The sequence below is a fragment of the Astatotilapia calliptera genome, chromosome 7 (genome assembly GCF_964374335.1).
Source record: "Astatotilapia calliptera chromosome 7, fAstCal68.1, whole genome shotgun sequence".
NCBI classification, from domain to species: Eukaryota; Metazoa; Chordata; class Actinopteri; order Cichliformes; family Cichlidae; genus Astatotilapia; species Astatotilapia calliptera.
In genome coordinates, this window is record NC_137428.1 from 62,920,049 (window position 1) to 62,946,738 (window position 26,690).

The window sequence follows — 26,690 nt, forward strand, 5'->3', positions numbered from 1 at the left end:
ATCAGAGGAGGCGAGAACAAAGGGGGAGAGAGGATTTGAGATGTCACAAAATAGTTTCACACTGTCCTTGTATTCTGTGCGTGTCGTGTAGTGTCAGATTTAATGAACTTTGCACCTTTCTCTCCATCCCTCACCACCGCGCTCTTGCTATAGCTCTAAATCTGAGTTTGACCACTGCAGTGCTGTGCCCTCTACTGCATTGTCATCAGTATAAGTGGACAGTCTTTGAAAATGGAAAAGTCAGGAAATTTGATGTCTGCAGTCCTACAATCTCATAGTAAAGCAGGGAGCGAGTGGGAGTGAGAAAGAGAGAGGGTGCATGAGAGTGCACCTTGTGTCCTTCAGTTATTTTTCTCGCAGCCGCTCAGTACGTCTTGCCTGCAGAATCTGCAATGAGACATTGCTCTTTGTGACTGGACCAGACCACCTGGTTACAAGAAGACATACACAGTAGCAGAGCTTAGAAAAGGGAAAAAAGGGAGTTTCTTGATCATTCTGTGATCACTGAATTTAAGTGCAAGATGTGTGTTTGGGGTTTTCTTTTTGTATTGTCAGACTCTTTCTGCTGTCTCTGCCACCAAGTTTGCTTTTGTGTCTTTGAGTTTGGACTTGTGATGTCTGTGGGCTTACCCCTTTTGCCCAGCGGTACCCTTGTTCGTAAGTGGTGTCGCCTTGGACATTTCGGTCTAGACAATAAAGCCGTAGTCACATTCTCGTCACTCTAGTCATCCCTGGCCAGCTGTATCCTCTCTCTTCTCTTATCTCTATGTGACCAAGGAAATTAAATTACAAATATAATCACTTGGCTCCAGTTTCTTTAACAGTGTGTTTCTGCTTTGCATATAGAGTGAGCTTGCACACTCTATATGCTTGCGCACTCTATATTCTATCAGCCTCCAGGAGACGTTGTGTGAAGTTACTTACTGGCCTATTTACGATAATGGGCTCTGCTCTACTTGGGAGTCACACACCTTTTCACAATGACAATGAATGGCATGAGGTGGTAAAGGAGGTAGAGGAATGTAAGACATGGAAACCTTGTTGCTTTAATCTTTGCAAAAATTATCGTGCATAATTACAAGTCTAAAAGGCAGGCAGCGATGATAAAATAGACAAAAAAACTCACTATCTTGACACCTCATGGATTTTAATGCAGTATATGGAGCAATAACAAGAAAAATCTGTCATGAACTTTACTTTTAACCTAGCAAATAATGTGCTATTAACCCATTTAATCCAGAATTTTTCAAATTTTTCAGTGACAGTTTTTTTTATTAAATGGAAAAGTAGGTGAAAAAGTGTAAATAATGTTTCAGCTGTGAGACTCGAGTGTGGGAATTAATATATTTAAACTAGAACACTATGACAACCCCTCAAACTCAAACTCAAAAATTTAAATTTATTTTTTAGTCCTGATATGAATACTGAGACAAAACAAGAAAAAACACAAAAAGCATTATTACATTTTAGTACTGAACATAAATATTGGTGGTGGATGGAGGATGCTGGACAAGCTTGGCATGGTGAAACACACAATAAGGGTCCACTGATAACATCTAGCAGATGCACAACTTTGAAACATTCCAAGGAATGCTGGGGACATTAATGGACCATGAGCCATACATCTACTGATGTACAAAGTTACAGTTGTAAAGCGGTTAATGGCAGTCATGGAAATAGCATGGCAACCGGATGCTGGACGCCAGAGATGAAGGGAGCTGTCAAGCTTGAGAAGGAGTCCTATCGAGACTGAATAGCTTGAGGGAATTGGGAAGTAGCTGACAAATACAGAATGCAAATCTGACAATAACTGAAGCAAAACTTGTGTGGGAAGAGTTTGGTGAGGCCATGGAGTGGCCCTTAGTTGGCTTTAAGGTGATTCTACCAAACTATATAGCAACACAGGAAGGCATGTCTTCCAATTTCAGGGACATCACACTCCTCAGCTTGTTCAATAAGGTCTACGCGAGGGTGCTGGAGAGGTTTGTTATTTGAACCTTGGGTTCAGGAGCAAATGTGTGGACACATCTTAGTCACAGAACACTGGATGAACTCTATATCTTATCAACAATATTTGAGAGTGTTTGAGAGTTTTCTCAAACAGTCTACATGTAACTTGTGGATTTAAAGCAAAGAATTTGAACATGTCTCCTGGGGTGTCCAGGGCAGTGCTTCAGGTGGATGAAGTTTCAGGAAGGGTGTTGGTGTATCCAGTGCTCATAAGCCCCCATTAACCATGTACAAGTTTGGTTCACATTGCTGACTATAAGTCAGACTTGGTTGCTGGACTCAGTCAGAACTGCCTTTTGTCACCATTTCTGTTCATGGTTTTTATGGACAGATTTTCTAGGTGCAGGTTGCAGGTGCAGAAGGTTCAGCAGTTTCAGGATTTCACCTCTGCTTTTTGCAGACGATGTACTTCTGCTTGCTTCGCTGACCAAAGACTTCTAGTTTGCACTAAGGTGTTTTGCAGCTGAGTGTGAAGTGGCTGGGATGGAGATTAATACCTTCAAGTGTGAGACCACAGTTCTCTGGTAGAAAAGGGTGGAGTGCCCCACTCCAGGTTGCGAACAAGCTGTTGTCTCAAGTGGAGGAATTTAAGTATCTCGGGGGCTACCTGCAGCTTTTGTGGTTGGTCCCTATGGTAGATAGAGGCTTTTGGCACTTCATCACTTACAGTGGAGAGGGATGGGGGAGAAGGTGTGGGGAGGGGGACGTCAATGTCACTGATAATGTTGTTCCTGTCATGATCTTTTCACACGAATTTGGCATATGCATTCAACAGCCTGGTTGGCAAATAGCCTGTCTCCCCTTCATACTCCATATTTGACCCAACACTATCACAATCGCTGTCCTTGGTGATTGTGATAGTAAGAAAAAGAATGATCAGTCTGTTTAAGTGTGTGTAGGGTGTGCTACATTATCCTGCCGGCCACTAATGATAGCCAATAAGATGTTTAGTCATTCTACAACCACACAGAACAAAGTCAAACACGATGTGCACAAAAACAAATGGTCCCATCTTTATGTAACGTGCTCTAATAAACTTTTGCTTTGGGGGCTTTGATGGAGACTTTTTCTCATCGTTCAGACGGCGAACAAACAACTCTGGTCGTGGGAGAATTTATGCTAAACATGTGACACTGCATATATTTCACGGAGACACTTTATTATTTCAATATTTGCTTAAAATGCATCAGTGCATAATTCAGAAACATCTTTACGACTTTTTAACTGCTTAAGTGTTTTTCTGGGTCACTATTGTTGATAACCTGTTTAGCCATTCTGTGACCACACTGAACGAAGATGAATCACTGTAACTATAAACATCAGTACTAGATTTGATGTGTACCAAAACAAATGCCCCTATCTTTATGTTAACATACTTTAATAAAGTTTTGTTTGGTGGCTTTGATGGAGATATTTTCCTTTCGTGGCACTGTCAGGGAATAAACATTTATTATTTCAATATTTGCTTAAAAGGTGTTGATGCATAATTCAGAAACAATTTTTAAAACTTTCCAAGTGCTGAGGTTTTTTGGGGGTCGCTATTGTGACCGATGGGATTAGTGTCTGCTTGTCAGTTTTCTGCCCACCCAACATTTTTGCTAGGATAAAAATACCTGGTTTGCCATAAAAATTTTAGACAGTCAAAGCCCACAGATTCCTTACATTAGTGATGCCCTGACTTGCTCTCTAGAGAGAGCATGTGGAAGTTTTCACACTTGTAGATCTGAGTATCTCATCAGCTACACATTTGAACACATATTCCACAGACATGGATCATTTCTCTCCATATCTGCATACTGGAACTATTACACAGCATGGCTTCATAGTGGCAGAGTGTCCAGACTTTTCACCAGTTAAAAACATTTGGTGCATCATGACACAAAAAACATGACAAAGATGACCCAGGACTGTTGAACAGCTAAAATCGTCAGACAACAATGTGACGATATTTCCTCTCCCAAACGCCACACGAATGGTCTCCTCAGTTCCCAGGTGCTTGCACATAAAAGAAGATGAGAGAGTGGTAAACATAGCCCTGTCCCAGCTATTCTGAGATGTGTTTCTGGCATCAAAATTATAATTATTTTTAAATAAAATGGTACATTTTCTCAGTTTAACTGTTTTATATGAAACGTTTAACATAAGAAATATGAATATTATTGCATTCTATTGTTATTTACATTTTACACAGAGCCCCAGCATTTTTCAAAATGGGGCTGTGTACAGTATGTTTCACCATAATAGATGTGCTATCATTACGAAACACTCCACCTATCAGTGATGAGGATTATTCATAAGCATCTAAATTGTCGGTTTTTAATCTCCGCAAGTTAAGCATGACGTTAATGTTGAAGCTATTTATGAATGAGGGAGTAACTTCCGAGACAGCATTGTTCATTAAATCATTCAGTCATCATCCTGCATTATTTCCTGGTGGCAGCTGCCACCGTGTAGATGGCCTCTTCTTCAGCTCAAATCTGTTCTGCACACGTTAGATGATCTGACTAAATAAACAGTCACAATCGCTCTCTGTCCCTGCCTATCCCGCAGGTCTTTCACAGAAAAGGGACAAAATGAAAATCTGTGTATATTACAATGATGTGCATCCCAGAGGAGTCAAAAGGGAACGCACGTTAAGGAAAAGTGAGGGGAAAATGAATAGAAGAATTGCATTTTTATCATCCTTATTATGAGGAGCCTTCCAGAGGTCTGCCTTGCTTCTTTCTGTTATTCCCTATTCACTTAGGAATTTATTTGCTTATGCAGAGATTGTTATACTTGCTTGTACCTGCCAGGCCAGCAAATGAAAAACTGTATCAATACCTTCTACAAGGTCCCAAAACAGTTGCTGAGCAGGTGGATGGTCTGTTTATTTGTGATCTTTATGTATTCAGTGCAAGTTACTCTCCCCCGCAACTACAGGGACCACATGTTTGTCAGTCCCTACCTGAGGCATCTCTGTGTTCTGCTACAGTGAAATGCCATATGCCCCCAAGTTGGGCTTAACTGCTCATTTTTCCCCACTCAGTCTAGTCCAATCCACAGACTACATATGAGTCTTTGAAAAGAGATAGGACTTTCTAAACTATTGTTCTCAAACAATTACTCTATATGTCTGTTCCTGTGCTTATAAAGCCCATAGCTGTCATCATCCTTGCCACTAGCAGGTTGCCTTGAGAGACTGGACTGGTGAAATAATGGCTCCCCACTGGATCATGTGAATCATTCTGATGACTGTTTGATAAATGTTCCACCACCCAGGCTCTGGCTCGAATAGTAATTTCTCTCTCCAAGTGGACTGGCTGCCAAATGACAACAGCCTCCATACACATGCCCCCACCTAACCACAGCATCTTTAACAGCCCCTCCCTTCAACTCCTATAATTACTGTACTCTATAAGTCAGGTTTAAGACCAGTCACTCTAAATCAGCCCTGAATCAGCGTGTGTTACTGTGTCCATTGTTCCCTTGTCTGAGCTCTGCCAGAGCTGGTGCAGAAAAGGGCATGGCTGTCCTGGCATTTTCTATAATGGACTTTTTAGTTAAAAGACGGGGAAATAATAAGCAGATCTACGTGTGGGAAAAGACCTCTTTGTGTTTGGTTGGAAGTTAAGACCAGGGACAGCTGGGGGTTAGAGTTGACAGACAACAGCGCTGCTCTTTTCACACAGCTTGACACATAATGGGACCAATTTTTCTCTCTACATCTCTCCCTAGTGGCCATGATTTGCTCATTACATTGATGTAGGGGGACTGAGGGAGGGAGGTAGTGAAGAAGAGAAACAGGGAGAATGACCAGGAAAGAGAGAAATGGTGTGAAATTTAGAAGCGGAGAATTCACCACTACTCTCATTTCTTTTAAAAAAGTGTCTGGATGTAACCCACTTATGAAGGTGTTTAACAATTTGCCAAGAAATCCTCCCTTTGAGGATGCAGAACGTTTGAAATCTTGAGGAGTTGTTTGCGAGATACTATCCTTCAGCTGACAGACCTTCTGTGTAAACCAGCACCAGACAGTTTGGGAAAAGAGAACTAATGCATGGTTAAACAAGACAAATTCAGTGAGTAGAAATTTATGTGACTGGAGGTCCCCTGGCATCAGCAGCACTGCTCTTCAATCAGGGAAATCTACATTTAATTAACAAAGAATTAAAGAGCATTGTTATTCTGATTAAAGGCACTGGTCTTGATTTTCCACTCGTCTCTACTCCTCCTGAATCTGGCTTAGGGTTTCTTTTGATTTTCTGCAAGTGGATCAACATCCATTTGGATTGTCTACTCAGGTCTCACTTTTCAGATTGCTATACTATATTCACACTGCAATCTCTGCATATTATTGACCCCTCTCTCTATCCAATATTGGGTTGGTAATAGGATTAGCTTCCCCTCCTTTGAAAAATGGTTCTTAAATGTGACTCTCAATTGTTTCAGCTTAAGTTCTTCTTCACATTGTTTTTACTTACCAGAACAAAAGAGACGAATGGAACTGGTCCAAAACCAAAATAACTGCAGTGCCTCAGGGTACTGCAAGACTTGGAATGAACTAATATGGTCCCAAGACTAGACTATCCAATAAAATGAATATTTGGAAAGCAGGACATGGAAGATATTGGGGTGTCAGGCTGTCAGCAGCTTGTGGGGGATGTTATTTGTAGAAGCTGTGATGTTGTTGTGTTTCTCTGCTCTCTGTTAAAGCTCCAGTAGTCGGGATGAGCCAACAACAAATGCAGGCGAGCAATATGAGGTCACATGAGGCCTTGAGGGAGATCATTCAGATGGCTGTCACTCTGTGATTGCAAGCACGTTAACCTGTGGAACAGAGGGAAGGGTGGGTGGTAATTAATCACCTCATTGGAATAATAACACATTTGATTATTAACAAAACCTGAAAAGAGAGGGCCAAGCAGAGGAAAACAAGACATTGAGTGGGAGAGACAGCGGAGATGAACGAGGGGGAATATGAGTAGTGGGGAAAAAGGTTTGTTCTGGCAGGTAGCTTTGACGAATAGCTCCGTACTGAAGTCTACCTCTTTGAGTATTAATCTACCCAATCATGTCTCCGGATGAGGAATGGAAAAAATGGACAGTAGGAGGTGACTTACTGAGAATCGGCTTGAAGAAGTTGTTGAACGTGCTTTGAAATTTCATATAAGAATTTGCATACTAAACGCTTAATATTCCATAACACAGTGGGAATATGGGAGTGAAATGCCCCCTTTACCTCGATGCAATCACAAAGATGCACACATTCTTCATGACATTTTGAAATATCATGCAGTAATTTTGGTTTAGTCTATTCAAATGTGGACATTGCTGACATTTTATTCCCAGTGAGGAAAGTAGGCTACCAGTGCTTCTGCGGAATTCATCTATTGTCCATCTTTGCTATTGACACTTTTCTTTAAGCTGCTATGTGGCTTGGGCTGTCAGGGGATCTTTTTTGGACTTTTGGCTTATATAGTTCTCCTGGAAGGTTTGATCTCTTTCCCCCTTTCCTTGTCACAGCATGCAATCAGCCCTAAGCCCTTTTGTGTTCTCCATTCTGAGCTAAGCCTGTTATCCTGTGCAGCTCCTTTTCACAAGATCACTACTATATCCCCTTTCTCTGTCTTTCACCCAGTACACGTTCCCTCTTGTTCTTTTGTCCGTCTAGTTCTCTGTGTGTTCTTGTGCTTTGTACACATAGATCCATAAGTAATGATTCTGATTCTGATCATTCTGAAGTTTCTCAGGATGGATTAGTAGGAAGTACTTTATATTTATTTGAACTGTTCTTCGGCATAATCCCCCAAACACCAGAGCAAACTCACAAACAGACGCACAGCAGCCCCTCCCACCCATCTTCCCCCACCACCTCCCCTTCTCTCAAATATAGAGTATATAGCGGCCCAGCCATATTTCTGCTCACCCCTCCCTCAGCACACACCTGCTTTATGGTCATTCAACTGCACACACACACACACACACACACACACACACACACACACACACACACACACACACACACGCACACACACACACACACACACACACACACACACACACACACGCTGTTGCTGCATTCTGGAAAAAATGAAAAAAAACAAACAAACAAACACCCCCACCAACTGCAAGGTGTCAGTTCAGTGGTGCATTGCAAACTCCTGTATGTCCTCCTAAACTGCAGCCTCTATGTCTCCCAGGGTTTGCTCCTCACATTCATAACACTCTGCTCCATGCCAGGTGGCTGTCTCCACAAGTCCTCTTTCCCATAAATCAGACTGTCTTTGAATTGATCAATAACAAGTCAATTAGCAGGCGTAGAGAGATGAGGGTCTCAGGGGGTGACTGCTTGTTTGTCAGGCAGACATCTGCAGCTCTGTCCCTGTCTGCCACAGAGTTAGGTGTGGCGTTTACCTTGGAAACATGTGGCTACTTGGCTATCATAAATCTAAATATCAACTATAAATAGGTCTGGAACATCTTGCTACAATCCATCATTTGCTTGTTCTTGGATATATAATGAATCAAGCATTGTGCACCTCGGATCTCTCAGGTGTGTCTGATAGATATGAGCAGGCCTAGAAAACAGCACTTTTGTCGCCAGCTTCGGTCTGCGTAGTGGCTCTTCAGCATTTGCAGTAAGTAGGTGTACTCATCAAACAGAAAGAAAGAGACGGACGAACAAAAACTGCTACTGCTCTCTGAGGTCACACTTGGACATATGCGCCAAATATAAGCTGCAAAGCCTGCCAGTATTCATCCTGCTCCCCTGTTAAGCTGACAAGAGTGGGAGAGACCCAACTGTTGTTTGGTGCCCACTGACTGTGTATCTAATGACTTGGCTGGCAAAGCCAATGCAACAGCAACAGGCTCCTGTGGTGAATACACCAGATTAATCCCCTGGATAATTACAAACAAGAATGATCTTGGGCAAATACTCCCCATACCTGCTGAGAAATTACATCAAATGATGCTGTCTAATTAAAACTCATTTTGAATGGTGACAGACACTGAATATTTGAAAAGATGAATAAAATGTGCTGCTTTGATGCTGACAAGTTATAGGTAAATGAGGTGCTGATCAAAAGAATTTGTGGACAAAAACCATGAAGCACAATGCAGTTTAATGCACAAACAAACAAACAAACAAACTGACAGACAGATCAACACTTGTTGGTTTGGGTGTGTGCAGTTTCTATAAGTCATCATTTGAAGCATTATTTTTAAAATAGTAACCACCACAGTGAGTGAGCACCCACACTCCAATATGACACACACACGTTTGCGCACAAATTGATATTCAACCTAATATGACTCACTTGTGTTTGTGTCACTGGCTTTGTCATTTGGTTTGTCACAGCAGCCCCCATTTGGACTGCTGAGGCAGAAGTCACAAACACTTAGACATGCCAGGGGAAAAGAAAGATGATTAGAATGAAGATTACAACAACAAGTCTTTGTTATTGTTATAGTTCCTCCCGTTTCTTGATTATTCAGATATTTATGCTGTTAAAATCCCCCACCATTATTCAGTTTTGTTTTTAATCTTGACCACTTATCCTGTGATCTGCTACGTCTCTGCACTTTCAGCCTTTTCAAAGGTTTAACAGTATTGCTCTTTCTGTCACAGTGAGGCCACCTGGATGAAGATAGCTAGACATGCAAGTGTGTCTAGCTGAGGATAAGTGTGGTGTGGTAAAAAGTTGTTTGTTTTGGGGGTATGCTGTTGGATTCTCAGCATGCACATGTTACAACTGTTCTTTGGGGTTGACCTTGTTTTTTTTTTCTTTCCTCAGCTGCCTCGATCAGGTGGCAGTGGTTGACTGTTGGGATTCCACCAAAGGATGGGTATAAATATGAGGCCCAATGAGACAGTCAGGAGCATTCCCACTTTATGGAGCCACGACTCCTGGTAACAGAAGCTTCAAGCTGTGACTGGCTCAAACGTATACAGTATATGTAGGGTGTAAGGGCCTAGCTCCAGGGCTTTCCTTGTGCTCCCATGCAGAGAGGAGCCCCCAAGGGAGCTGACGCCAGCTGAGACTGAAAAACAAGGTAAGAGCCCAGCTGACACACATGCACACAGGCTCAGCTGTTTGTCTCAAAGGGGAGTTCAGCATGAGAAGTACACAGAGAGAGAGCTGAGAAAATAAGGAGACTGACAGATTTGAGCCTCCAAGGATGAAAATGTAGTGAGATCATTGAAAGATGGATAGACAGAAGATTCAACTGTGTGAATGCTGTAGGTGTGAAATGGTAAGAGCAAAGATTGAACTATTAGTTTCTAAGATTGTTTGACTGCTTTATTGTCAGAACTGGTAATAGAACCTAGATAGTATGGGAGAAGATGAAATAGGGCCCATCAGTGTAGCACCGTCATTGATCTTACCTGTGCTGTATCATAAGAGCATTTGGCTGCTGAAATTGAACAATCTTGTGTTTGGAATAATTCTTTATGATGTTTATTCAATATGATGGTTTCTCATCTTCTTTTGCATCTGGTTTGGTCAATATCTATGTAATATGTAATAAGTTTGCTGTGTTTCCGATTTTTCCTTGCATTAAAAGTGCCAGTTGGAAGCTTTCAGGGCTCCAGCTCTCCTGCCAGCCAAGAAAACAACTAATATAAATGATTGACAACCTTGCTGGGATAAGGTTTCCCATTTAGCAAACTTGCTGTGTCAAAGAAAAAAAAAAGTCACAGTAGCTTACTGAGTGATGGGCTTGAAGATGAGTGAAATGAGGATTTTGGTGTTGTATCGATCCCCTAGTGCTTGTCTCATGCATTTTACACAAGATCTAAATGCCACTTATGGTATAATACAGCAGTCTAGGTCAAGGTTTGCTCTTCTCTATTCAGTGGGAATTTCAGGGTGTTATGAGCATAAATTCAGCAGGAATCAAGTAAAGCTTTTGGATTGTGTCATGGTCTCAATACTGAGAAGACACTACTGGCTCAACCATCCCTGTGAGGATTTTTAACCTTCAAACCTTTTCTCAATATCTATCATCTTATACTACAGATGGCTGAAATTGTTTTTCATGCTTTTGCAGTATATCAAATGACCTCCTCATCTCTTCTCTCCTCTCCTTGCCTCTCCAGCACCTAAGCTCTACATCTCATCATGGCAGCAGAAAGCCTGGAGACAGATGGTCCCAGATCATCCATGCCGCCAGAGCTCCACCATCCCCACTCTGAGTATTCTCAGTGGAAGTTCAAACTCTTCAGGGTGAAGTCCATGGAGAAAGCCCCTCTGCCCAGTGAAACACGGCCTGAGATTTCACCTACGGCAGCTCCAAATATAGAAATAGATCATGCTGCGGGTCCAGGGAGTGTTATGAAATTATGCCTAGGAGGGAAAAGCAAGGAAAATGTGGAGGGCCCTGGCAGGAGAGTAGATGTGAAGCTACAGGAGATGGAAACCCACATGGACCACCTCAGGTAATCAAATTGTTACATTTTGTGAATGATGCTATGTTATATTCATTTGTTTCTAAGGATCTGACACTATTTCCCTGGCTCTTTATAGGGGTTTGTGTCGTGTCTGTGGAATGGTTCTGAGGAAAGTCAAAGGACCAGTGCACGATGTTCATGGAGATCTGGATGAGGTGAGCAAGTGTGCCTTGCGTAAAATGGGCTGCAAGTTCCCAAGCTGGCCAGAAGTCATCCTTAAAGTCTTCAAAGTGGACGTGACAGAGGACACAGAATCTGTCCACCCCCTTTCCTTCTGCCACCGCTGCTGGATGGTTGCCATTCGAGGTGGGGGGGTCTGCAGCTTCACCAGAACAAGAGTGCCTGAGTGGAAACCTCACTCTTCCCTGTGCCACCTCTGCTACCCCAAAAAAACATCATTCCAGAGGACTGGAAGGAAGAGGAGGAAAGTCCTTCCAAGAGCACAGAGCCTGGCAAAAAGGACCAGATGGGACTGCGACGCCATCGCTGTTGGTGAGAGGAGAGTTCTGAGACCATTTGGAGACCGTCATGGTCCTGCTCTCAGGGCCTGGAAGAAATTCAGCATCCAGAGAGAGCAGTGGGTGAAGAACATTACACGCTGCCAGAAAGATCACCTGAGCACCAAGCTGCTCTCTGAGAAGCTCCCTGTGGACTTTGTTGCATCGTTCACCTGCCTAGTGTGTGACCACCTGCTCTCTGATCCAGTTCAGTCCACCTGTGGGCACCTCTTCTGCCGTGGCTGCATTGTAAAATTTACCCACGTTCTAGGACCTCACTGCCCTGCCTGCAACTCGCCCTGTACACCCGATAATCTCACCTCACCTGCCAAAGTCTTTTCATCTGCCCTCCATTCCCTACCTCTGCTCTGCCCCAGTGAGGGATGTCGTGAGCAAGTGAGGCTGGACTCATTTAAGGCTCACTGTCTGAGCCACGAGCTGAAGGAAAATGAAAACCTGAGTCTGTCAGAACTTGATAACTTCCTACTAACCAATAAAGGGGGAAGACCTCGCCAGCACTTGCTCTCGCTAACCCGTCGTGCCCAGAAGCATCGACTGAGGGATCTGAAGAACCAGGTGAAGGTGTTTGCAGACAAAGAGGAAGGTGGTGATCTGAAGTCTGTGTGTTTGACGCTGTTTCTGCTTGCACTGAGATCTGGGAATGAACACCGTCAGGCAGATGAGCTAGAGGCCATGATGCAAGGTAAGAGGCTATTATAAGGGTTTATGTTCAATCAACACAGCCCTCCGTGGCAAAGAAAGGGGGATACAAACAAATGAAAATCATGATAGTGTTTGCTCATTAATATTTCCACCTACCCCCGAGGAATACAGTCGTCTCATGAATAACAATGAAGAAAAGTCCAATATTCAGGAGACATAAGAAAGCTTTCTGTGATTTTGATTGAAAAGCATTTAATTATTGTCCATTTCTGTCTATTGAACCACTGCTGCTGCACATTCAACCCCTCCCTGATTTTCTCCCACTTTCACTCATCTTGTCTGTCAGTCTCTCATTCTCACACTCCCTTTAATGCACAATAACAACTCTTGTGAAGGGGCTGTTAGAATCAAAACAACATCAGCAGCTCTTGTATCTGCAAATTACACAGACAGCACCATCCTCCTCTCTGGGGAATAGAAGGCAGCTGGTGTCTGTTTTCATCTACAGCCAATACATCACTATTGCCAGCTTCACTGATTCACCCTCTGTCCCCTTATAACATTTGAAATTTAGGAAATATTGGATTTTGTAATCAGCGGCTTGTGGGCTTTTGACAATGAGGCATTCACATTTGGGTGTGAAATTTACGCTTCTGTCTGTCTCATTGTAGAAATTACTCCAAATGTGGGATATCAAATGAGGAAATTTTAGATACTGCAGTATTTTCAAAGCACTAGAAATAGGCTTCTGTGGGTTGGTATTAAATAATTCTCTTCATGTGTCAATCCTTTCTTTTTATGTTGAGACTGTGCCTCTTTCTGTCTCTCTCTGAAACTTTATCTCCTCTCATTTTCTCTCTCTGCAGGCAGAGGCTTTGGGTTGAGTCCTGCTGTGTGCCTGGCCATTCGGGTCAACACATTCCTGAGCTGCAGTCAATATCATAAGATGTATCGGACTGTCAAAGCCACAAGTGGCCGCCAGATCTTTCAGCCCTTGCACACTCTTCGAGCTGCAGAGAAGGAGCTTCTCCCTGGTTTTCACCAGTTTGAATGGCAGCCAGCTCTCAAAAACGTGTCCCCATCCTATAATGTTGGCATTATTAATGGGCTCTCTGGATGGTCTTCCTCAGTGGATGACGTCCCAGCTGACACTATCACTCGGCGCTTTCGGTACGATGTGGCACTTGTGTCTGCCTTAAAGGATCTGGAGGAGGACATCATGGAGGGGCTGAGGGAGAGTGGGATGGAAGACAGTGCCTGCACATCAGGTTTTAGTGTCATGATCAAGGAATGTTGCGATGGCATGGGTGATGTCAGCGAGAAGCATGGCGGGGGACCAGTTGTTCCTGAGAAGGCTGTTCGTTTTTCTTTCACTGTTATGTCTGTCTCTGTCCTGGCAGACGATGAGGAGGAGGAGGTTACCATTTTTACCGAGCCAAAGCCAAATTCAGAATTGTCCTGTAAGCCTCTGTGCCTGATGTTTGTGGATGAGTCAGACCATGAGACACTCACAGCTGTCCTGGGGCCTATAGTTGCAGAACGTAATGCAATGAAAGAAAGCAGACTTATCCTGTCCATGGGTGGTCTGCCTCGATCCTTTCGCTTCCACTTCAGGGGCACGGGATATGATGAGAAGATGGTGCGTGAGATGGAGGGGCTGGAGGCCTCTGGGTCCACGTACGTCTGCACTCTATGTGACTCCAGTCGTGCAGAGGCCTCTCAAAACATGGTGCTGCACTCCATCACCCGCAGTCACGAAGAGAACCTAGAACGCTATGAAATATGGAGAACCAACCCCTTTTCTGAGTCAGTAGATGAGCTGCGTGATAGAGTCAAAGGTGTGTCTGCAAAGCCCTTCTTGGAGACGCAGCCAACGCTAGATGCATTGCACTGTGACATCGGCAATGCTACTGAATTCTACAAGATCTTCCAGGATGAGATCGGAGAGGTGTATAAAAAGGCCAACCCCAGCCGGGAGGAACGGCGCAGCTGGAGGGCGGCCTTAGATAAACAGCTGAGGAAGCAGATGAAGCTTAAACCAGTAATGAGGATGAATGGGAACTATGCCCGCAGACTAATGACCCAGGAGGCTGTGGACGTGGTGTGTGAGCTGGTGCCCTCAGAAGAGAGAAGAGAGGCCCTGAGGGAGCTTATCAAACTCTACCTCCAAATGAAACCTGTGTGGCGTGCCACCTGCCCAGCCAAGGAATGCCCTGACCAGCTATGCCGCTACAGTTTTAACTCTCAGCGCTTTGCTGACCTCCTCTCCACTACCTTCAAATATAGGTACAATGGAAAGATAACAAATTATCTGCACAAGACCCTAGCCCACGTACCTGAAATTATAGAGAGAGACGGATCCATAGGAGCCTGGGCCAGCGAGGGGAACGAGTCAGCAAACAAGCTCTTCAGGCGTTTTCGCAAGATGAATGCACGCCAGTCTAAGACCTTTGAACTGGAGGACGTGCTGAAACACCACTGGCTGTACACGTCCAAGTACTTGCAGAAGTTTATGGAAGCTCACAAGGACTCTGCAAAGGCTCTACAGGCTACCATTGACCCAGTAGAGATCCAGGATGATGATGAAATGTCTTTGGAAGTTCCTGATTTTTGAATTTTCCATAACTATTAACATTTGATTGATTTCTAGAGAATTGTACCATTGGTCAGTTATCTCTACATGGAAGTATTTTGACTTTCCAGAAAGCGAAGTCAGTCTCATTCTGCTTTGGGCAAGAGGCCAAACACATTTTATGTTGTTTTTAGTTTTTATATTTTGGAACTCAGATGCTTGTGTGTTATTAGATATTACAAACAGATTTTGCTTGAATAGCCAGTGTTTTGCACCTGAACCCATAAATGAAGATTATTTTATGGAAAACAATGCTATTTTACACTTTTGATGTTTGTTTTTCTTTCTTTAAACATTTATTTGACTTCGAATTGCTTTGTTAACTGTTAGTTACTACACCACAAAGATGTGACGGCAGAGGCAACACATTTTTTTTCATACTCCTTTTCCTTTTTTTGGTTTATAAATCGACACCATCTGTGAAAAATGGTGCATTTTATTGTATTGCAAGGATATGACACATTTATGCATTTATATAGAGAGGATATTTATGGAAACAGATGAAAGCGCTGTAAGTCATAGAGAGAAATCGTGTTAAAAAGACCACATTTGTGGCCACTGTATTAATATATCATTTTAGCAGGAGCAAAATGCAATCACAGAGACCCAAATGTTCTTTGTTTCATGAGTGCCCTCTGAAAAAGATGACTTTAGTGCTTTATCGTGGGATCCCTGTGGGGCAGAATAGATGCCAGGTCACTTTGAACCAATTTTTATCTCGTTTACTTTTTGCACAGTGGAGGATAGATGATACTTATTTGAATTCTTCTCATAAAATAAAACATATACTGACCTTTTTGTTGATATCATAAAAATACAGTATGGTCCATTACGGTGCCTAATACCCCATGGACTCTCTAGCAGGCAGGGATTTTTCTTAAGTTCTATATATAACCTGGCTCTTTTTCTCAGCTGATATATCTTCACAGCTTCAGTCGTCAGGGGAGAGCGATGGGTGAGAGCCAGAGAGACCTGATGTAAACTGAATTGTTGGCAACTTTATTTGTTTGATTGATTGATTATATTGTCTTTTTCTGCCCTCACCATTTTGAATTGTGACAGGCAATTTTGTTTTCTTACTTGATTGAATGTTTGATTTTATTTTACTGTCATAAATGTAACCATATGACAGCTATGAAATATCCACATTTCATTGGATACTTGTCACAGTGCTACCATAACGCCATGTTTTGGAGTGCATTATATAGCAACTTGTCTCATATTTGTTTTTGCCGTAATGAATTGCATTTCCAAAGTAATGGATGATGGATGATTCACAAAATTCTACTTCTGTCATGTTTCACAGTGTATCCTCCTCATTTTGGGCTCACATGCATAGACTAAATGTACAGTTTACTGGGACCGCACAATACTTTCTCTGTTCATTCATTTTGCATACACTAAAGTTCCACTACCTACCACTACCTTCAAATTATGTTATGCTGTATTTACTTATTTCTTATGTATTGTCATTGAATCAGACAACTTACCATCCTTTTGTGAAGTTTGTACTTTTTGTCTCTGTTTACATCAGATAATAAATAAAAACTGAAGAATTGTGATTCTTGTTTGCTTAAATTATTATTATTTTTGTATTTAATTTAATTTTGCATTAGTAACACAGAATTCAGCTGTAAAGTGTTAATAAAAAAACAAAACAAAATAACAATGATCTTTTAGAAAACATTACAACAAACTAGATGCAGACCTGAATGCAGAGAATATGGAAGCACTTTAAAAACTAAAGAAATTCAGTTGATTCAATATATATATATATATAGCTTAGACCATTTAACTGTTCACAGTTCTGATTACGTATTGTTTATCAATATCATATTTATGCTCATGTTTATATAACTCTGAAATCAATTTAGTATACTTACTTAATACCTACTTAATACTGAAAGCTGGAGTTAGTAGTCAGTATATTCCTCAAGAGAATGACAAATAACTGAAACTCACATATAACTGGATCATTTGATATAAAATGTACCAGGACAACAGTTCACATTTGATCCCTCAAAATTAGCTAGTATGCTTTGTACAGTAACTTTGTGTGTTTAATAAGATATTTAAAATTTTTACCTTCATAATATGAATATTTTCAGAGTTACAGGGCCTTAAAGTACCAAAAGGTGGGCTAAAATTTTGAGCTTTTTAATTCCCATTATGTTTTCTATAATTGATAAGACCTTGTAAACCTGTCAAGTACAAGAATTCGGATTGAGAAACATTAAATTGGTACAATAGCTCAAATATGCTGGAGAATATAATGCAGTAATTCAAAAAATAATAAGTAAAATTTTAGACTCATACCTCCATAGTGTGACTACCTGTAACTGTGAAAATTTGCATGCCTTCATTAAACATGCTAAATTTATTGTATAGGAAATTTAAAACAGGGTCATTAATAACAGCATCAGGTGGGAGACACCGACTGTTTTAAACTGATAGGCTAATTAGAGTATGTCTTTTTAAGATAACAATACACCACTGTGAGGACACAAAATTACAGACTGAAAATCACAAATTTTATTAAGGATTTATCAGTTTTATTGTACAAAACACTGCAATAACAATTCAGTTCCATCTGCATCAGAAAGTGGGTCTGTGGTACTTAAAACGTACGTATGAAAGAAAGAAACAAACAGAATGAACCTTTTCACAGCTGATAAAGAGTAAAACTGCATTTTTGTTGCACAATGTGAAATAACAACAGAAACATTCAATAATAAAAGGAAATGTTGCAAATCTTCACAAACTGTAAACTGTTAATTTAACTCAAAATAAATCAAGTAGGTGTGAGTGTTTGTCTGTTAGTTCAATAGTCATGTGATCTAACTTAAACTTGGCTTGTGACTCTATTACGTTCAGTGAGCACTTCAAGGTAGTTTGAGGGATTTTCTCGATTTGGTTTATTAGATTACTGTTAGGGTGGAAAAAACATCCTAAGCATACAAAGTTTTCTTAACAGGCACACATCATATGAAAATCTGAGTCAGTCAAACAGCCGTCTGAAAAAGCTTTTTTTGGCAGGGGACATCTTGATTGTCAGAGGTCTTTTTTTGTCTTTAGCTTTCATGGTGATGCGCTTCAGTGGTATAATATGTCGAGGTGGGGTCATCTCCTGGTAGGGCAGGCCTCCGTGGTCCAAGCAGAAGTACTTCTTGTTGCCTTGAGAGAGTTTCAGCAGCAGGGTCTCAGACAGCTCCATGCACTTGGCGTGCACCCAGTGGCCCCCTTCCCCTCTGGAGCAAAAGATCATGGCTGGTCGGTGGAGCTCTGTGGAGTAGTATGGCTCCCATGTGTTGGGATCCAACTGACAGCCAAGGCAGCATTTTATCCAGTAACCTGTTTGTGATTCATCCTCTTCATCCTCTTCATTGTAAGCCTCCCCTTCTCCGTCGCTGCTGCCATCCAACTCATGTGGTTCACGGCCGAAGTAGAGCTCCTCAGAATCTTCAAGAGGAGTGGAGTCATCATAATCCGTTGACTCCTGGCTGCAGGCAAGGGTTCCATCTTCCTCTCTGGTCTCTCCCTCTGTCTGGAAGTTCACCTGGTAGAAGTAATGCATATCTTGTTGGGATGGCCTTCCCTCTGTGGGCACAGCTAGTAGGATGCCTCCCTCTCCAGAGCTGCCACCAAACCAAGTGCGACTATGGATGATATCTGGGGTCCACTTGGGTGTTTCTACGGGGTCAAAGTGGATTCCTTTCTCATCTAGAATCACAGTAGTGCACTCCATCCGCTTTTGTGAGTCTGACTGATATCCACCTAAGATGATGTATCTATGAGTGGGTCCCGTACGTGTAAAGATGGCACTAGAGATAGATAAACCATTGTCTAGGGTTTCACAGGAAAGCAACGGGCTGCCTTGCAAAAGCTCAACATGCAGGCAAAACAGACGCGGTGGACGTGAGTCTGAGGCTAGTGAGTGGCCTCCAATGAAGTAGACACAGTCTTCTCTAGCAAGGGCCAGATGGAAAGACTGTCCATCACTAAGCTCAGGTAAAGTGTGAGCAGAGCAGCAGCCAAACTCCAGGTCAAAGAGGAACACCTGAGGTGGACAGTCTACAACACTGTTCCAGCTCTCCGTGGTCCTCTCTCCTGAGGGCATGTAGGACCTACCCCCAAACAACACACAAGCTGTCTTCCCACGACTTTGGACCATGCTCATTGTGTGGCCATATCGAGGTCCTGGCACTTCTGCCACTAGCTCTTTCTCTTTGCAGCAGAGCGTTAATTTACGATTGCAGCCACGACTATCCATGGTCAACAGGTACAAGCTTGATGAGATCTCATTATTTGGAGTGCGACCACCGTGGATGAGGTAACTCTCTGGAAGCCCATCATAGGGGTCGAGGCGGCAAACAGCTGGGCAGCGTAATGGGGGCAGGTAGCACGAGTCATTAGAGAACGAGATGGCTCTCAGCTTCATCTCGCCATGTTTAAACCGTACACCAAATACTCCTGTTGGACACGAGCGCTTAGGCCAACCCTTCTGGCCAAACAGCAGAACTTCACCATCCAGCTGCAGCAGAGAGCAGCCGGGCTGCAGAAGGCCTGCACAGTTCACTGGAGTTAATGGCTGCAGGGTCATTTTCTGGCAGGTGTCTGTGTCAAAACAGCAATGAAAGACACAAACACAATGTGTAAGTCAGCTGTTGTTTGTGTTCATTCAGATGGTTGTAATTGTTCTTCCTGTTTATGAAAGTAACGTGTAGACGAGCACAGCTTAGGTAATCATAATATGCACTACAGGCACTAAAATGTAGCATAGGGTCAATTATTTAGCCTTTTTACGAAAATCATGGCATATTTAATAGCTACCAACACTTAAATAGTGACCAGATACATAAAACAAAAGATATTATTGGAGTAATAATTATAAAAGATAAGTTGTAAGAGGACTCATAATATCAGTATTATACAGTTGCAGTGTAAATTATTACCATTAAAAGTGCTACTACATTTGATGTCTTCTAAGCCACTACCAATTTTAGCTCGCAAACTAAAGCAGCACTGCATTTTCTACAATCCTTTAACCATCTGCAAAAAATAGTAAAGAAAAAAAAATTCCTCATGCATCAAGTTCACATTTAAGTTTGAAAAAGTGAGAAGGTGATTTACTGAGAATGTTTCTAAGAATCTTTTTAAAGTGTTGTCTGTAGTGTGAACATGATGAGCAAAGAGACCTTGAGTTTGGCATTGCAAGAGCACAGCTTTACTCAAAGAGAGAGAGAGAACTTGTTATTCTTCCATTAATGTAGAATGGATTTTAGTTTGCTTACCTTTGAGCCAGTGGCAGGATGCAGTGCTTGAATTTTCAGTGAATCTTATGATCACCAAGATGAAGTTAAAGTACTCTTTATGTAGCTGAACCTTGACAAAGGCAGACAGTGGTAGCGTTTGTGAAGCTTCGTTGACTCACAGACACTTCCAGATCTTGAGGTTAACAGTCTGTGACTGCTGCACACTGGCAGGTGTGATGCCTGAATGCTTTTATTGAGACACTTCAGTGATATCAATGTAAAATCACCTTTGCAAAACCTTGGAAAATGCATAACTGTCTGCTATATGCAATTTGTGTCGCTTTCTTAATACATTTTTCACATTTTAGATCCAAAAGAATGGGGAACTCCTTCATTTGCTCTTTTTTTCACCATTTTCTTTAAGGAGATTTTTACACTAATTAAGAAGTTGTGTTGCAAACCTTGCTTTAATTAAGTGATAAAGACAAGATAAATCTTTAAACCTAGAATGGGCAACCTGACCTATACTGAGGAAATAAATGAATAAATAAATAAATAAATTAGATTTGCTCTCCCCTAGCTGGAAAACAAGCATCATTATATGTTTGAATTTTACTATCTTGACAAGACACGCCTCATTTTTTTTTCTTTTTTAATTTGGAGGATCGAAGTAGGCATCGCAAATATATGGAAAACCACTACATGTGTGCCATCTGTGGTGTAACATCTGTGACACACCCATCTGAGAAGAGACTCCCTAAAGAAACACACTGACCGACATGTGAAATAAAAGTTTAAATAACACAGTTTGAAATAATAGAGCTTGCCACCATGTTATCTTAATTACTGTAATTACTGAAGCAGATGCAAGCATTCAGTTAATTGCACTTAGACAAATCAAAAGTTTATTAATATGCTTCCAAGATTAACTAGGAAATTAATCCAGGAAATTGCAGATTACTTAAAATTTTATGATTATTGAACTGTGCAGTCCTAAAATAACGTATTACAATAACCAAAGTAGTTGAAATAGTCAGATAGTTAACTTGACATACGTGACTGAAAATAGCAGTTTTCTCACTTGTTTGTTCTACCAAAGCTTGAAAAACAGATCAAAGAACACTGTTAAACCCTTTACTTATTTATTATTTTAACTACAGAGAAGGTTGCTTAAAAAATGTTGTTGGCAGATATGTGTGCTTTTGTTACACTGGTATAGCATTTACAGCTCGACAACCAACATAATTAAAGCTTGTCCCCTGTGTTTTTCTTACACTTGTTACACACCAAACCTCTTAATTTTGTTATGGTTATGGCAAACCTTATTTACTACATAAAAAATGATAGAATCCTTCAAATATTAAGAGACTGCTGCAGGTTTGTTTACACACTCACCTTGCATATTTGAACATTTTGCTATACGTTTCTGTCTGCCTTGCACACATGCCATATAAATCAAGAGCTTCACTGGACACGTAACAAAATAACTCCTAAACCATGACCTTAAAAATCATTTCATGGCAAAGCTATTCATTTCACTGAACTTCTTGACATTTCCATTCACTGGTGAATGACATGCCAAGAATATGAGCCATTGTTTCACACAGTAGAATGAACCTGATGCATTAGCCTGCTATGAGACTGCTTCATGAGTGGGAGGTTAAGGAAAAGAGAAACAAAACATTCATCCTTCAGCAATGTTGAAGCATCATAGCATCTGGTTCAGTATAAAATTCTTTGCACATGCCTCTGTTTTAAAAATTTGACCTACTGTAGGTAAAAGCAGATTCTTTATGTGAGTGACAAACACATGCCTAAACGCCTAGAGAAAAACCGAGCTGGAAGCAGATGTCTCCTCCTCTCATTAGCATAATGTTTTTGTGCACCGAGTGGCTGAGAGAAAACTTGAGGAGTGTGCAAAACAAAGGCAGAAACCACAAGTGCCTGGAAGACCGTTACAGCTTGAAAACACAACACAGCAGAGCACCTGTGTGTCTAAACTGATGCTTACAGGGCTGAGTGGAAGCGAAAAGAATCTACTTTCATAACTAGAGACGATATAATACAATCAAATGTCAGTGGGATATGCAAATTGTTTTTTCCCCTCTTTTTTTTCCAGAACTGTTCCATCTGTATGAATCCAGCCTTGGAAAAATAAACTTCTTTTTTTTTGTTACCTGAAGGCATTCACACATACCAGTGTTGAAAAGCCTGCCTGCTATGTAACCACAGCTGGGATGGTGCAGAGAGTGTGTAGGAGGCACAGCAGTGTGTGGCAGACCCCAGGCCATGCAAGGATTTTGTGCATAATTGATAGAACAAAGTAATTAGAATCTATGCTAGCACCTGTTTTTGTCCCTTGTAATGTATCACTACCTGACTGTTGCTACCCTGAAGTGCGGTTTTGATGGATGGTGCGGTGACAGCTCTGATGTTCTGATGATCACTGTGCAGTGGTGTTTATCACTATTTAATGTTACAGTAATTGCTCCCCTTGTGGTGATTGGTGGGCTACTGAGTGCTGGCGGTACTTCCACTTGAGTCTGTGGTATGGTGGTTATCATCTTGCGTTAGGTAAAGCGTAAACATCACAGATCAATCTTGAAATTCGAAACTTTTGTTTTCACACAGCCGGCTTCTGCTCAGTTTCAAGTGGCAGCCTCAGGGGCTGAAAAATAAAGCCTATATGCAAGTGCCAAAAGTGAGTCAGTCCGCACATACTGCCACGTCAAAATGTCTAACTGTGCAGCCGAAATAAGCAGCTTTACAGGCTGGTACAGAAAAATACTACCTACTCCATAGGGGACATTTTCCCTTTCCATGGGGTGATTTTTTTTTTCAAAAATTCAAATGTTTTAAAGAGTATTAAAACGTCGTTGTGCAGCTGTGTGTGAAACCTGGGAGAAGGTTGTTTTTTTTTTATGAGAGTGCGCAGTTTCATTAGTTCAGTAAGTGCATTTTGTTTTGAGTCTCATTTTTTGCTCAAAATCAAAAGTTTGCATCCACTTTTGATATCACGGTGATGTGATTTTAGTGACAGTGAAAGACTTCCCAGGTCTAACCAGTGAAATATAATCATGTCAGACTTAAAAGATACTTACTGCAAAAATGACATGGGGGATTCCATGATTTCTGGAAAAGAAAGAAAGAATGAAGGAAAGAAAGAAAACAAAAGAAAACTGAAAAAAACAAAACAAAACAAAAAACAAAAACACAAGTCAGTACCATACTGGTCTGATATACCCTGAAGTCTGTAGTCCTGTCAGTTTAACATTTATGAACTATAACTAATCAAGTTCAGGACTTGAAATGATATGCAAATATATTCAAAAAATTCAATTAATGTGCACAGCATTCCAATTTTCACATTTTCCTCTTCAGACACTCACAACCAATTCAAAAAATTCAAATGGTTTTACATGCCAGAATTACATCCCCCTTCCACTCAGTGCCATTTGGCCGGCCATTTAACTTCAATATTTATACATTTTTAAAATGCTGTCAGTTTAAATAAAGAATTAATAAGAATTAATTCCACTACAATAGATTTCTAAGGAAACAGTCTGATTGACGGCAGAGTTTTTCTGGTTTATGCAGAGCATGATCTACAAGGTTTCACTGTCTTTTACCCACACATGAATTTACTGAGATCAACAGTGTGAAAATCCTGACCTCTGTAATCTATTTTATGGCATCATGGACTGTAAGTTTTTAGAATGGTGCATCATTCATCATTTAAGAATGATAGAGTGCAAAGTGGTCAGGTTAGGGATGACTTTTTCACCTTATGTATGGTTTGTCCACTCTATCTGCCCATCACAACAGCTGCTCAATCACTTGCAAAGACAACAAACCATGCATGCAAGATTTCTTCAGAGACTCTTTCATAGCAAACCTTTCTAAATGTAGAATGTGGGAGACAGAAGCCCTGGCCCCTACATGCAGTTCATCAAGTTGAAATAAGAAACTTCAGAACTCCTATTTGTAGGGAATTCTAATGTAGATGATCAGGTTTGTGTTTTACAATTTACTGTGAGTCATAGGAAAAGTCTGAATCAGAATCCTTTTCATTTCTCCTTTATTTAGATTATTTAGATTTCACATGGAAACAACAGTGGTGTAATGGTGGATTAATTTAAAGTTGATTAACATTTAGTATTAATTTACAACCTGCATTAGAAACGCTTGTGTTGTAATATTAGGGTAAGTCCTGATTAAAAGGGCAAATCATAGTCTTTCCCTAACCTTAAAAACATATGATTGTGAAAGAGGTAAGTTGTGACAAGAGCACCGATTAGTATTTTCAGACTCTTTCTTCTTACATATATGTTAACCATGTACATTGCTTTTGGTTATATTGTGTTTAAAGGTTGTTGCACTACTAACTCAAAAGATCAGTTGATGCAAATCTAAATGCTGTTAAAAGTTACAGATGACTTACTGCATAAGGCTGATGTTTTTAGCCTAATGTGTGGGTCAAAGAACATAAGCCCTGCCTCTTGTCTGGGTATAGTGTACAAGGCACAGTACTTTGACAACAGAGGAGATAGAGCATTGCTTTTAGCGTCCTCATACTCTGCCTTTTGCACTGGAAGACCACAATCAATCCCAATCTTGCTATTTCTGGCTACACTTTTCTAATTCGATGAATTAATGCAATCTCAGCTACATACATTTTTCTAGAAAACATGTTTGATTAAGCAAATGATGACAATATGAGTTAATTTTGCAAGTGATAATGCGAGTCTCTTTCATGCTTAATGTTCCTTTCCTCCAAATCCTTCTTCTTTTGGAATCATGTTCTTGTTATTCTTGGTTCACCAAATGTGCCATTCTTCTGCTGTCCTCTTTCTAAGTGAGTAGCATATTACTGCCTTGGTACACAGTAGAAGGCAAACTCAGGGTCTTTACGTAGCCCCTCTGAGCATTTTTAGGTTTGCTTCATTTAGTTGTTTATGGGATGTGACTGTTGAATATGCTGAACAGGCATCCTAAAGCCATGTTTTAAATTGATAAGCTATCCTCTCCTGTTTCTCCCATCCCCCAGGAGGTAAGTGAGTAGACACAAAACTGTTGCCCTGCAACTTAACTTGTTCCCAGATGTGGAGGGATCAAATGACAAAGAAAGAATAGAGCGGTCAGAGCAGAGAAGGGGCTTGATGTGACAGCAGCCAGACAGTTCTGTGGCTGGAACTTGTTGGTGGATCAGGGGGAGATCAATGGCTTGTTGATCCTATGCTGCACCCTCCAACTTGATGGATTGAAGCTTTGAGTAAGAAAACCTCCATAACAGTTTTCGATCACACCAAACCCCCTCATGGATTATCGCCTATTCTCATTCACCAGTCCCTATATCTCTGTCTGTCTCTTCTGGTTTATCTCCACATTCCTCGCAATTGCACTGAGTCTCGATTTTCTTTAAGCAAATGACCAGACTGTTTCAGCACAGGGGAGTTCACTTCAGATGTGTACACTGAAGCATGAACAGGACCTCAGGCAATGCCAGCTATTGATTTTGCCATGATTCTGATTAGAGGGCTCCCTGTTGCAATCAATACCATATATCAGTGGACTCCACAGTAAAACTGATGGCCTTAGATAGTATCCCATATTTGGTTTCCAATTAATTAGGCTGTTGATTATTTTTTAGGATTAAAAGGCAGTTGAGTGAGCACAAGATCCCTTAGCATAAAAACAGTTCGGCATGAGAGACTCTCGACTGCCCAAACAAATCAGACACTGGATGTAACGACTACAGTCAATAACACCACTTGATCATCAGGATTAAATTTTATGGGCTGCTAGACGCTGTACACTGGATGATATGAATAGGGTGAAAAAGGCCTCTCTCATACAGCTTTCACTGAGTGTCTTATTATCTTATATTTTAATGAATAATGGTTCAGCAGGTGACATGTACCAGCTGGAGGAGTCAATGCTACAGAGCTCTCATGCTCTCAATGTATTCATATATATGAAAATTGTGTTAAGGCTTTGTTGTTGCCATAGATTGGCCAGACAACTTCAAACTGATAGCAAGGCAACAGTAACTCAAATAACCACTCATTACAAGCAAAGGTGTGCAGAGGGGCACATCTTGGTTACCTCTGAACACACAACCCATTGAACCTTAAAGCAGATGGGATACAGCAACATAAGATCAACAAGTACCACTCCTGTCAGCTAAGAACACGGCTACA

At 41.2% G+C, this 26,690-nt stretch overlaps 2 protein-coding genes across 2 annotated transcripts; one reads left to right on the forward strand and one right to left on the reverse strand.

The window, feature by feature from the left end:
• Window positions 1-9,412: 9,412 nt before the first annotated feature.
• Window positions 9,413-16,800, forward strand: rag1 (recombination activating 1). Its single transcript, XM_026176396.2, has 4 exons — window positions 9,413-10,047; window positions 11,096-11,434; window positions 11,523-12,646; window positions 13,473-16,800. Exons 2-4 carry the CDS (start codon window positions 11,118-11,120, stop codon window positions 15,218-15,220), a joined length of 3,189 nt encoding a protein of 1,062 aa, XP_026032181.1. The 5' UTR covers window positions 9,413-10,047; window positions 11,096-11,117; the 3' UTR covers window positions 15,221-16,800.
• Window positions 16,801-17,747: 947 nt separating this feature from the next.
• rag2 (recombination activating gene 2) lies at window positions 17,748-20,745 on the reverse strand. The gene is made up of 2 exons (XM_026177105.2): window positions 20,530-20,745; window positions 17,748-19,852 (listed from the first exon to the last, which is right to left on the reverse strand). The coding sequence occupies exon 2, from the start codon at window positions 19,836-19,838 to the stop codon at window positions 18,237-18,239; it is 1,602 nt and encodes a 533-aa protein (XP_026032890.1). The 5' UTR covers window positions 19,839-19,852; window positions 20,530-20,745; the 3' UTR covers window positions 17,748-18,236.
• Between the last annotated feature and the right edge of the window lie 5,945 nt (window positions 20,746-26,690).